Raw genomic sequence first — 12,383 nt, 5'->3', positions numbered from 1 at the left:
AACTGCAGGAGTAATGGTTTATATTTTGTAAAAAAGATGAAGTAGATTGTTTAATTTACTTTACGTAATGCCACTAGCATTGCTAATGGTAATTTCATACTGTTTTTTTTTACCTAACGATGTTAGTACTCTAATAAAATTGATCAGAATTTTACGTGCTGTCATGTTCTGGATTTTGACTTCTCAGCTGGATTTATCCAACAGAGCCGAATGAAATTATGAAGCTTAAGTTCTGATTTGTCAGAATTGCACAGCAGTAACAGCTTCTGCACAAAGCAAAATACTGGCAGAGATTAATATGGAAATAAATCTCTGCTTTTTAATAAGCTCAAATGATCAGTTTACTGAGCAGTAACAAACTTAACTTTTTTCTGTGTCACATCAATTTTTCCTTGTAGTTCCATCTAATTCTCTGGATGGACTCTTACACAGTCCATACTGTGTAAGTTAGAAACCTTTTCTAACAGACTGTGAAATACTTAGTATGAGTTAGATCTTGTCTAACAAAGTATTCTCCTTCCACAGTTTCTCAAATCTTCTATTTTGGATACTGGCTTTGGTTTATACGGTGCACTCAATTTTGCTTGCTTTGTCATGTAAGACTACACATGAGATGATACCCACACTACACGTAAGAGTCACAGCTTTAGCTCTGGCTCTCCAAGGACACCGACAGCACCTTGAGACCAGAGCCCTGCTGCTACACACGATGCCACATTCAATGACTCCGTCACCGGAGCGCAGACCTTAAAACAGGAGCCTCTCCTAGTCTGCTTCCAGTCAGATTTCTATAAAACCGATCTCTCTACCAGTTGCACAAACAGACCGTACATGTTACAAGCACATTTGAAAGGAACCCGAGAGGGAGTCTGCATTTGCGTTTGATGCAAGTCAGCGCCCCGGCAGAGACAAACTCATTCAGCCACACCAAGCCGGGTTTTGGTGAACGAGGAGGCGGGTACCAGGGTAAGACTCCGACTGGGGAAAGGACCGCACAGCAACTACTCAAACTCTTTGAAGGCCTACAGGCACACTCATGCCTGGGAGCTTGCTTTGAGGTGACACAAATAAAGCTACTGTTCACAGCACTGTTCCAAGTACTGTACTTCTCTGTCCTTTACAGTGAAAGTTTTGAGATTGCAACTTTTCATTACCTACCTTCATACTTCAGTGGGGGCTTTAATTACACAAAGAGACTGCGGATGACAGGAGATGGTATAGATTTCATTAATGAAAGGTTAGGCCAGATACCAGTTTTGACGTGAAAAGCTGCACCTAGGTCCTGAAACGTCTAAACATGTAATGAAGAAAATTAGAATTTTATACTCTAGAATTTACTGTTGAAAAGGGCATCCTTCGGTAGTTACTGATATAGCACTAGGGTGTAAAAAACTGTGGAAAAACACTCCCAACTTGTAAGGTGAGGAAAGGACAGTCTGCATTGCCAATCTAACTTCACAACATCTTGTCAAGCTACTTTAATGTTAAAAGCAGTTTCATGTTACTTAATTGTGTCTGTCACTGGAAAGATATATTAAAATATTGGTTTACACATTTTTGTATTAAGCAAAAAACTTCCCATTGCTGATCTCAAACTGACAAATTCATCTCATCAATTAATTGGTAAAAGCTATCAAATGGAAAAAAACATTAGAAGATATAAAATATTTCACAGCACTCAACTATGAAGTAAAAAGCCACAATGATGCAAAGTTTGTTATAAAGGTAAAATTACACCTGTTTTCCCCATAAAATACTGGGCTACTGTTCTGTAAAACACAGAAGTTCAGCAGGACGTTAAGGACCTGCCTACAGCTCTTTTAAACTGTATGCTTAACACTAATACCAGTTCACCTACTGGTGAACAAAGGCTGAATCCTCAGTCCAGTAAGCACAGCAAAAACCGAGCAGTTACACCTTTCTAAACTGTTCAGCAATGCCATTAAGTTAACTTTCAGCTGCAAAAAAGAGCACTGCCACGTGCATCATAATGGTTCATGACCAACACCGCTGTAAGGGCAAGACCTTCAGTCACTGAGAACGATGTACATACTTCCATACGTACTTCTGTACACGCCTGCTACGCGGGCTGCAGGCGACGGGCTGTCGGGGCAGCCCCGTGGTCACGGTGGGAGTCGCTGGCTGGTGGCCGTGCAGGGCACCCACAGCTCCCAGCTGCGCCCGCCTGGCTCTGGCAGCACGCACCGCCGAAGCCAGGGGGGCAGGAAGGGCTCCCCCCCGCCCCGGTACGTGGATTCAGCACTAACAAGCTTCCTCCAAATGCTCGGTAGAGATGGAAGCAGCTACGTGACAGCCGCTGCTACTGCTGCTACGGAGCGTGTGTGAGCCCATGCACGTCGATGTCAAGTTGTTTTGTTTGTTTTCATTAACAACGTTTTTTTTCATTGAGAAATGAGTTAAGGAACATAAAGCCTCATGTCTGAGAAATGAGAAGCCCACCTGACGAAAGGATTTAGTAATCTGAAAAAAAAAAAATTTCTATAAAAATGTTACAATTTAAATAAGTGGATAATAGTAAAAACAAAATTAGCAACTTTTCTGAATCATAAAATATTTAATAAGGTATATTTGGGGGGATATATTGTATATAAAATTTCAGATCACAATATGAAGCGATTTGAACCCTCTCCAAGCTAGCACTGCCTTCAATGCCGTGTAGATGTATTGCCACTGATACAAGACCTACTAAAAGCATACAGTTTAACTAATACAGAAGTGGCTTTTTTATTTGAAATATTTTTTACACAACTAGAGTGTCTTGAATACGCTCTTTAAGTGCAAAAAACACAGATCACTTTACACTAATGCAGCAACAATGCATTCATATTGTTCTCATTAGTCATTAGTAGTCAACTTGCATAAGATACAAGAAAAGCACAATGAAGCTCACAAAAATAGACTAAAAATCAGCCTGTTCTTGCAAAAAAATACAGCATAATGGAAGAAAAAGACAAAAAAAGGATTATGCACACCACAGAATTTGCTGTTCTTTAATCCAGCTGGCTTAAGTGCTGTTTCTGTTTTTTTGCTGTTTTTTGTGGGTTTTTGTTTTGGTTTGGGTTTCTTTTTGTAAATCAAACCACATGGACCAGGCACAACTAATATTCAGGAGGCAGTGTGTAGCTAAAACTTTACTAACTTTTTGTCATCCCCACAATTTATTATCCTCTGTCCTGAGGTAGTTACAAAAAAAACAAATCATAAATTAAGCATCAGCTAGGCCAGTAAGAGCTGAGGCTTTTCTTTTTTTTTTTTCCTTTAAAAACTATCTGTTAACTGGCCAAAACTACCCTTGATGTTAAAAGACAGCTGAGAATTAGAGTTCTCACTACACCAAAAAGATGGCTATGAGGGGAAGAGGGTTAGCTGCTTCAAAATGTGACAATATATTGAGTCCCATCAAGCTGGCTGGTCCGCTGCTGAATTTCCCATGGTTATTCTCCTTTACTGTCTATAAAGTCACTGGGAGAAGTACGGAAGGATCTGAGCACATCATCGTCCTTTACTGTAACCAGGGAAGAACTGGTCCAGTAGTGTCTGCAGTATCTTGTTGGGAACCATGGTGTAGCCCTTTCCCAGGTCATAGCGGCAGGCAGGGCAGGTGAAGACTTCAGCTCTGAAGGAGCGCTGTAAACAACTCTAGGACATGCAAAGACAGAGAAGTACATCGTGAGAGCTTTGTTTTAGACTGACAGCTTAACCAGCAAAAACTAAGGGATCACTACAACACAAAAATGCTTTATAGCATCTGCTGCACTACCAGAAAAAAAGGAAGTCATTACCAAGACCTCTGGCACCTCCCTCTGCCTCTATGACTAAAATGTCCTAACAAAGGAACTCTGCTCTGGGCTGGGATGTGAAACATTGAGCTCGGGAGGAATTAAAACAAATCACTACTGATACTTCCCCTTCATTTCCACTAATGCCTTCCTGTGACTCACAGCCACGTCTGCAGCTTCCTTCTAGTTTCCCGCTTATTGCTGCAGTTTTCCAAACCTTAATTTCAAGAGGAAGGTGAGTATACCAGCTATATTGTTTATGTAACAATCTCCATATACCTCATCAGATGAGATTCAGTTAAGCCTTAAAGACACACACAGAGCAACTCAATCTCTAACACATTAGCATCAGTGATGCCCCTTACGGCGATACCACAGCCTGCGTATGGCCCAAGCGTGTGAGCTGAGTATCAGAAACTTGTCAGGGCAGATCTGCGCCCAGACAGCAACAGCAGCTTACTATCAAACTGTTCCTTACAACTTTAACTGGATGTTTTTCTGTCTTTCCAAATATTTACTGACATCTTCAAATTCCGTGCTTTCTGAGTTTGTTGCCATTCAGCTTCCTCTCCTCCATGGTCTTCCAATTTCCATAATTCTAAGTATTAACCCCTTCATAATACTTATGTTTTTTAAAGAGACATAATGATTCTGTGTGTGCAGGCCATCCATAACAACACTGATTTTCATTGGAGTGATGCATATCTTCAAGATACAACAAGAATAACAAGATAATATAACTTACTCCAAATAAGCCCAAATAATTTCCTTGTATTTACCCTGTATCCTTTCAACAGCTCTTAATAAGAGGGTTACACAATTATAACATCTGATTTTATTCCTTAACTATGTAAAATTAAATTATTGTTACTGTACCAACGTCTAGCTCCTGGACCAAACCAATTCCTAGCGCAATTCCACTGATCACAAAGGAATGACAGCAATGGTAAACTTCTCTTGTTATGTCTATCAGGAACTATACTAAATGTACTTCCACTCTTTATTACATAAAATTACGGTTGCACAGCCATCACTGAATGCAAATTTGTTGCATGTTTTTGCTCAGAATGTTAGGCAATATTTATTGTCTTTCTAAAATACATATGGCTTTGGTGACTGGTGTCTCAGAGCCAAGAAAACAGCCCAGAGCAGGACCAAGTTTATTCTTACTTTACAGACGTTGTGGAGGCACTCTGTTGTCACTGGCTGGTAAACCAGCTCCTGGCAGCAGACACACATAAAGGATTGTTCCAGTTTCTTCAGAAAATTCTGGTGTAAGGCAAAGGAATAAAAAAGACAAATTCTATTATAGTTCTCGGAAATGCCATTTATTACATAAAGATGATGAACTGCCAGAAGTTCGTAAGTCCTCCATATCCATGAGTGCAGCTTTCTAAAAGTGATCAGGAAGCAGGCCAGTAACTGCTTAATGTTCCTGCTCTTCCACAAATCAGAGAACTAATGTTTTAAAGATTTTTTTTGTTTGTTTGTGTGAGTATTGTTATTAACAAAATTAAACAGACTGGAGGGCCCCTCATGCCTGATTCTTGGCACAGGTCAGAAAATTTAGTAGTTGTGTTTAGTAACTGCTGCTAGAATTTTGCATGTCCCTGAAAGATCTCTGCTTCTCTGACATGGGAACTTCTGCTAAGACAGGCACTTCTGAACCTCCTCCTGTGCTTACAGATTATGGCTAGCTTTATGGCTTCTTCTCTCCTCAGGTCAAATTCTCTGCAGTGTGCAAATCAACCTCCCTGGTTTTTAAATCTTCTCAGAACTTCTCTTGAGGAATCAAGAGACACACACAAGCTTTACACACACAAGCATGCTTATCGCCAGCATGTCCGTGATCTCCAAACATCTCAAGAATACAAGCTTGAGTATTGAAAAAAAATCAGATCTATGGGTAATCAAAATCTGCTTCTTTGTAATATTTTTTAAAATACCAGATTTATCTTAAAACACATTTTATTTAGCTAAATGGGAAGGTGGTTGTTTCAAGAAGAAAGATTTAAATTTTCACAGTAGTGACCCAAAGTTATCAGTGATTCCCATTGCCTTTAGTGGCAACCAAATGGAAATCTTACCAAAATTATGGGTAGGAATTTGTAGAAAAATGACTTCTCGGGAAGCTTTTAGATTACTGTTTTCTTCTTCCTACAGACACATATCTCTATTCCCTGTCATCATGCACAATTTTAAGAGCTGAAATTCCTTCTAGTCATTACAAGACACTGGATAGAAGACACATAACAGCAAATAACTTTACACTATCTGTTCCTACACAAAGACAACTGCAGTAGCATTCTAGCAAAAAGTAGTACTGTAAGTGTCTATAGTCTCTTCATTCTTGAGCTATTCTTGCTATTTGCTTGACATTTAGGGGGAGGAAAGTATTTTCTCTCTTATTTAAGGATCTCTACTGATGCATTGGCATAATCTAGATTTGGATGAAAATATTTTCATTTCATATCTAAATTTGAAGATGACATTACTTCTATCTTTTTAAACAAAGCAAGCAAGCTGTATTTTCTGTCATAATTTTCTGTCTGAACAAAAAGTAGTGACTAGAACTATCTTTCTTCATGTCTGATTTCTCATAACAGCACAGCACAAAAATACATTTATAATTTCAGAGAAAGGATGCTCTCTTCAAAAATGAAAAGAAGAAAAGGTACTTCTAACTTCAGAATGTTTTTTGAGCAAGAAAATATCTCTATTATGCAGGTGTAAACCAAGCCATCAATAGCAAATTGTACAAGCGAGGATTATTTTCTTGAAATCAAAGTCCTACAAATAAAAATAATGCTAGACACAGTGGGTATTCAACAAAGGTTCAACAAGTGACTTAGGTTTCAAGAGAGACTCAAGTTTTCTCCTAACAGTCTAAAGAAAAGGCAAACATTAAAAATTATGCATGCAGCAAACATACTGGTCCTTCCTTAAGAGAAGCAAGTACTTCATCCCACAGTTTCTGGTTCATACAATCTTCTCTAATAAGCCATTGCTGCTCTTGGGTCAGCTGGAAAGCCTCTCCTTTCCCTCCATCTCCCATCCTCATGGCTTTGGGTGTATTCGTAGGTTCCTCTATACCTGCTTAAGATTATGACCATCAGACAGAGTAACAACAGAGTGTTAGTCTGAACTAATAAAAGGGGAAGACAAAACTGTTTCTAGAAGGCTAAAACATGGATTACAGTGATGAAATGCAGCAATCAAATCCCTACTCCAACTCACACTGGTCAGCATCGTTTTGGACTGCAACATGCAGTTGCACAGAAGACTGTTCATTTTTCTACAGAGCTTAAGAGATAAAAAACCTGTGAGAGTAGTAGAATAAGATCCCTACACTACCACTTAATTACAGAGCATGTGCTTATCAGGTTTACATTAGTATTCCAAATGAGTTCATTGCAACTTCTGCAAAGTTTTCATGCTACTGGCTTAATAAATGTAACATGACAGACTTCGCTGACGAATGCTAAAAAAGTAAGAAGAAATACCATCATCAATTGTCCTTTTCTGGTTTCCATTACTCTGGCTGGTTGGCTCCTGTTTCACAGTTTGCTTTTTAACCTTATCTTTCTTCTCCTTACTAGCCATGGCTTCCAAATATCCTTCTGGATACTAAAATAAGAAAGCATAGATTTAGAACAAAACCCATTGGCATACAGGAATTCTCAAATACCAACAACACTAATTTCTGAAAGACTTTTAAACCCTTTTATTTCAATAAACATATTGAAATAACTACAATATAATTTTTAAAACCCCAGATGATGGAGAAAAAATTTAAATTAGTATCCATTATTAAAAAAGTGTAGTGAAGCCAAAGAATCTAATCCAGACTGGATTGTATTAAAAGGAACCCGATATCCATATCTATGCCCTTACAACTATACAAATCAGTTAGACAAAGTTGAAGATGATGGTATGCTGTAAGATATACCATTGCTTTGCTGAGAAAAAAACCACTACATTAATGCTTTCCATCTTCCATGGATTCTGCAGTGCCCAAGTTCTCATGGGTTAGTTTCTTGCTGTGCCTGAAATAAACTCTCTATACAAACTCACATGGAGAGAAAAATACATAAAAATGCACAGGTTTTTTGATTTCTCAGACTCAGCTATAACAATAATCACTTGTAGAAATTCTTTCCAGCCTAAGGATCACAAAACTGGATTCAAACTCTTAATTTTTCAATTCATATATGCAATGCAATTCACCGCCAAGGCAGAAGCTTCATCCACCATGCCCTCTGTTGTGTCACTATTACAGGTTCCTTTCATTCTGCAGATAATCTGTAGTGCTTTTTGGCACTAAATCCTGCCACAGCAAAGTACCAAAAAAAAAAAAAAAAAAGGAGGGCTTTAATTTAACTGATTTCTATTTCTGGAATTAATTTAGTGGAACTGAGAATAAAAACAACTCTGCAAGTCCTGATTCGAACCTGTACACTCAGACCCAGTTTCTTTGACCTCTCCATTCCTTCTGAAGTCCAAGGTGCAGGCTCAACGTCATCTCTCCTCAGAAGATAGCGCCAAACTAAAAATCCACATTTTCCAATTTCTGGCCAATATTTCACCACCTGAAGAACAATATAAAATTACTGGCATTATTTTATCACAAGCCAAACACATGCATACAATTACACTTTATTTGTTCAAGAAGAAATTAAAAGACTAAGTTATACATTACTATTATACAGCAGGTCTTCCCTCAGGTGTGAAATTTTTGTATCTTTGATAAATACAGTGCTCTTAAAATGCACACACCTTTATTTTAGATACTCAGAAGTCATTAAACACACAAAAAGCTAGGACATATTCGGAAGGAGTGAAGAAATAATTTGATTTCCAGTGATGAATATGACTCAGTAAGCACATACAAAGTAGCTAACATATTCAACTTTATATATCCTATTATGGATTATGTTCTATTACCACTGCTCTGAATAATTTAATTGCAGTTCTTTGCAGAATAAGGTAAGCCTAAACAGCAATCATGGGGGAAAAAGAATTCTTTAAGGAATGCCAAAGAATTTGCAACATAACACATATGACTAAAACAGCTGAAGAAAAATGCTTCTTTTTCAGTAGAAATCTGAATACCTTGTAAATGCCATCGTATCTGTTGCCTTCCTCTGGGGCATATTTGCTGATTCGCCGTCCTTTTGAACTGCGCACTACTCTGACTGGCTTGCCAGCTCTCCAATTCTTCGACTCTGCTCCATTTTTGTCATCCAGTGGGGCATCGCAGTTAAGGGCCAATGCCCTAGAAAAGAGATTTAAAACCTTTATAAACTGGATTGCTTCACACGACAGATTTTTAAGAATTAATGTAATTAAGTCATACCTATTTCCCTTGTCTACTTATGCTTTATCAAGCAGCATAGAACTTTTCAGTATATTTTTTAACTGTGGAACTGATGGAAGCAATGAGATCCATGCTACCATGTATAAAGAAAAAAAATGGGAACACAAAATATTTTGTTGCCAAGATGAAAATTCAGCTGATACTGCTAAATAAAACAAACCAATCTTTTACATTTAATATTCTTCATTTTTAAAAATAATCACTTCCTAAATAGCATTGAGGGAATTACAAGAAAATTATAACAAAAGGCAAACTTTCCCCATCACTATTCTAACTAACTGCAGATTTTAAGGTTTTTTAAGTGTGTACACAAAAGCAAGGAATATGATGAAAAACACTAGAGACAAAAAGAGTACACAGTGACCATCAAAAAAACTCCAAGAAACTGAAATCTCTCACACAACACATTAATTGCCTCAGAGTAGGAGTTAAATAATAGCAGCTAACCCAAGGTCAAGCAAACCTTTTTATCCACTACATGAAGACCCTCTTCTAGAAACTTGGACCAAGACAGTGCGAATACCTACTAATCCAAGCTGCCGCAATGAACAGTGTTTCTACTAACACAGCCTGATTTGACCAGGGATTGAAAACCCTTCAGAATCAGACTCAAACCAAACCATGGATCACAGAACAGAAGAAATAATACTGTTTACAAAGAGCCATGGCACAAGTATAAAACCCATGCTCTACAGAACACTAAGAGACAGGCATACAATGCCGGTTTTAGAAATGTTTCTTATATAAAAACAACACTTAAAAAAGGAAAAATACCTGGACAAGCAAAACCAACACTGATTCAACCACATCAAATCATGATAATCTGCAGTATTAATGTGTTTGAAAACTTGTATCAAAATCAGTAACTGAGAGGAGCACCTTATTGTACTCCATGCACACTAATGCTTGCAAAGCTACAAGGCAAGCTTTGCCAGTGGATTTCTAAGAGAATTGCTAAGACCAGGGAAATGCTGAGACTAAGGAGTCCAGCTTTTAATTGTTTCCCAAAGCAAGTTTGCTCTATTCACTAAATATGCTTGTAAACCTATTGCTTAACCCACTTCCATCTTCCTTCCCTCCTTGTTCTTGTTCACATCACGCCTGCTCTCTCTCTCCCTCCCCCCTTTTCTAAGCAGCCAAGTCAGGCTTTTCCTCTCCTCTAAGTACCACCAAAAAGCTTGAAAGGATCCCTCTCCAGTCTGCTTGACAGCAGCAGATCATATCTAAAAGCAGACCTGGCAAAGTAAGGTCTCGGTCAATCTCAGCACCCCACAGCTGTTAAGTGGTCAGTTGCGTAACAGAGATTATGCTCTTAGAAATAGAAAAGGATGGAGAACTATTCGTTCAGTCAGGCCTTCAGGGGGTGTAAAAAGACTGTAAGCAGATGTCTAATTCATCTTTTGAACATGTATTTTCTTTTTCAAGCACCTGCTTTTGATAAAGCAACACCCAATTTCCTTGCTTTTCATAGAAAACCATGATGGAAGAAAGGTCTAGCAATACAGGAGAGAGTTCTTTTAACATGGGAAAATGAACATGTTTTCTTCCTACTTAAATTTAATAACTCATTTAACCATTGAAAAAGAAACTTAAAAAGAAACACCCAGAATAGAAAACTTCCACCCAAGAGTTTTGACAAACTTCTCACTGAAAAGAGGGTCCTCTGAAGGAAACTGTAGGACAATTTCACCCAGAGACATGACTACTATTTGCACCAGCAATACAGCAATGTATTTCAGTGAGGTGCATGTTTCTTTAAATCAACAAAACATAATGCTTGATAAAACACCTCTTAGCAGCAAGAGGCACCAATGTTTACAATAGCAGCATGTACAGCAGTGAATGAATATATCAAAATGTTAATTTTAAATTAAAGCACTACAACCCAACTCCTTCTTTTGGAATACTTTTTAATTTTATCTTCAAAACTTACCTATTCATGTGTGTTAATGTCTGATCAAATGAATGTTCTCCAATCCTTTTATTGCCAGAAAGATCTCTACCTCCACTCCCAGTGTAAGTGAATTCATCTCCTCGATCCTGTGCAAGAAGATTATCCTTCGCTTTAACACTCCAAAGTAAAGCAAGTTAATTTAAAAAAATGCGACTTCATTTGTTCTGTTTACTCAGAGAAAATGTATAATCCAAGGCGTGGAAAGATATGTTTCCAATTTCAGCATCACTGTCTTTCTACAGTAGTTGTGCAGCACAAAGCTACTGGTCTGGATGTAACATATTCACCAGAAAATTCTTATTAAAAAATTGCCTGCCTTAGAAGATTGGACTTTTGCATCTTTTAAAAAGCTGGGTTTTTTTGGGGGCGGGGGGAAATCTGAGGAAGGGAACACATTCTAGCAAGTGGTTATATGCTCTAGAGCTTTTCTTTGGTTTACAAGAGTAGAATGTTTGTAAAATACACATAAATACCTTGTAGGGATCACTTCAGCTTCTGCAAGGGGCTAAGTGCTAGTAAGTACAAACAGCACTGCCCTAGGTACAGAGCAGGTGCTTTAATGCACTAATAATGCCAGCTCTTCTGAACTAGCAAGAGCTTAAACTCATTTAGATTCCCATTTTGTAAGCTGATATAATTTTGTAGTATATTTCCAAATAGAATTTTCTTTAAATTGAAGGAAGTTTGATAAAATCTTTTACCATGAACCGTAAAAACAGTCAAAATCTACACGTACATAAGTAAAGCCAGTATTACTATTTTCTTTAGGAAAAATGTCACCGAAATTCATATTACTCCTGGCAAATTCAAGTATTTCTAGAATTATATATATTCTACAAATATGTTTAATATGATATCTCTTTGGAGATGCAAATTTTGTACAAAGCATGAAGCAATAGTAGAAGATAAATACTTAATAGGAAAATAAATTTTACATATATTTTCATTGCAAAAATCTGAACATACTTGTACGCAGTTGTAAAATACAGTCAATTTCTTACCACTATTAAAAGGCTGACATTATTAAGGATCCAGTGCAAGATTGTTACAGATATTTCATGACTGACAACAGCAGAAAAAGAGAAAGTTAGAAAGAGAAATGCTGGTTGAACAAGGCCCTAGATTAATTATAGAAATTATGTTTATTTTATTCTGTGTAGGGAAAACCTAACAGAAAGTCAGCTGCAGTATTAGGGTATTCCTCATTCAAAATTTATCTAGACATAATAACAAGCAAGCAGTATGAAATTAA

The 12,383-nt window shown here is 37.6% G+C and overlaps 1 protein-coding gene across 2 annotated transcripts in view; it reads right to left on the bottom strand.

Annotated features, from left to right (window-relative positions):
- Positions 1 to 3,064: 3,064 nt before the first annotated feature.
- UHRF2 (ubiquitin like with PHD and ring finger domains 2) overlaps positions 3,065 to 12,383 on the bottom strand; it is a gene marked incomplete at its 5' end in the record, with an annotated part of 97,823 nt that continues 88,504 nt past the window's right edge. The window contains 7 exons of one of the 2 annotated variants that reach the window (XM_082013478.1): positions 3,065 to 3,660; positions 4,971 to 5,069; positions 6,733 to 6,896; positions 7,304 to 7,427; positions 8,252 to 8,389; positions 8,913 to 9,075; positions 11,111 to 11,217. In XM_082013478.1, the coding sequence (XP_081869604.1) occupies positions 3,514 to 3,660; positions 4,971 to 5,069; positions 6,733 to 6,896; positions 7,304 to 7,427; positions 8,252 to 8,389; positions 8,913 to 9,075; positions 11,111 to 11,217 (942 nt within the window). In that variant the 3' untranslated portion in view covers positions 3,065 to 3,513. The remainder of the gene's footprint in view (positions 3,661 to 4,970; positions 5,070 to 6,732; positions 6,897 to 7,303; positions 7,428 to 8,251; positions 8,390 to 8,912; positions 9,076 to 11,110; positions 11,218 to 12,383) is intronic. The other variant, XM_082013479.1, reaches the window with a different exon arrangement.

The sequence above is a fragment of the Phaethon aethereus genome, assembly GCF_964289735.1.
Source record: "Phaethon aethereus genome assembly, chromosome: Z".
NCBI classification, from domain to species: Eukaryota; Metazoa; Chordata; class Aves; order Phaethontiformes; family Phaethontidae; genus Phaethon; species Phaethon aethereus.
Note: the sequence above shows the minus strand (reverse complement) of the source record. Positions and strands in the feature narration are given on the sequence as shown.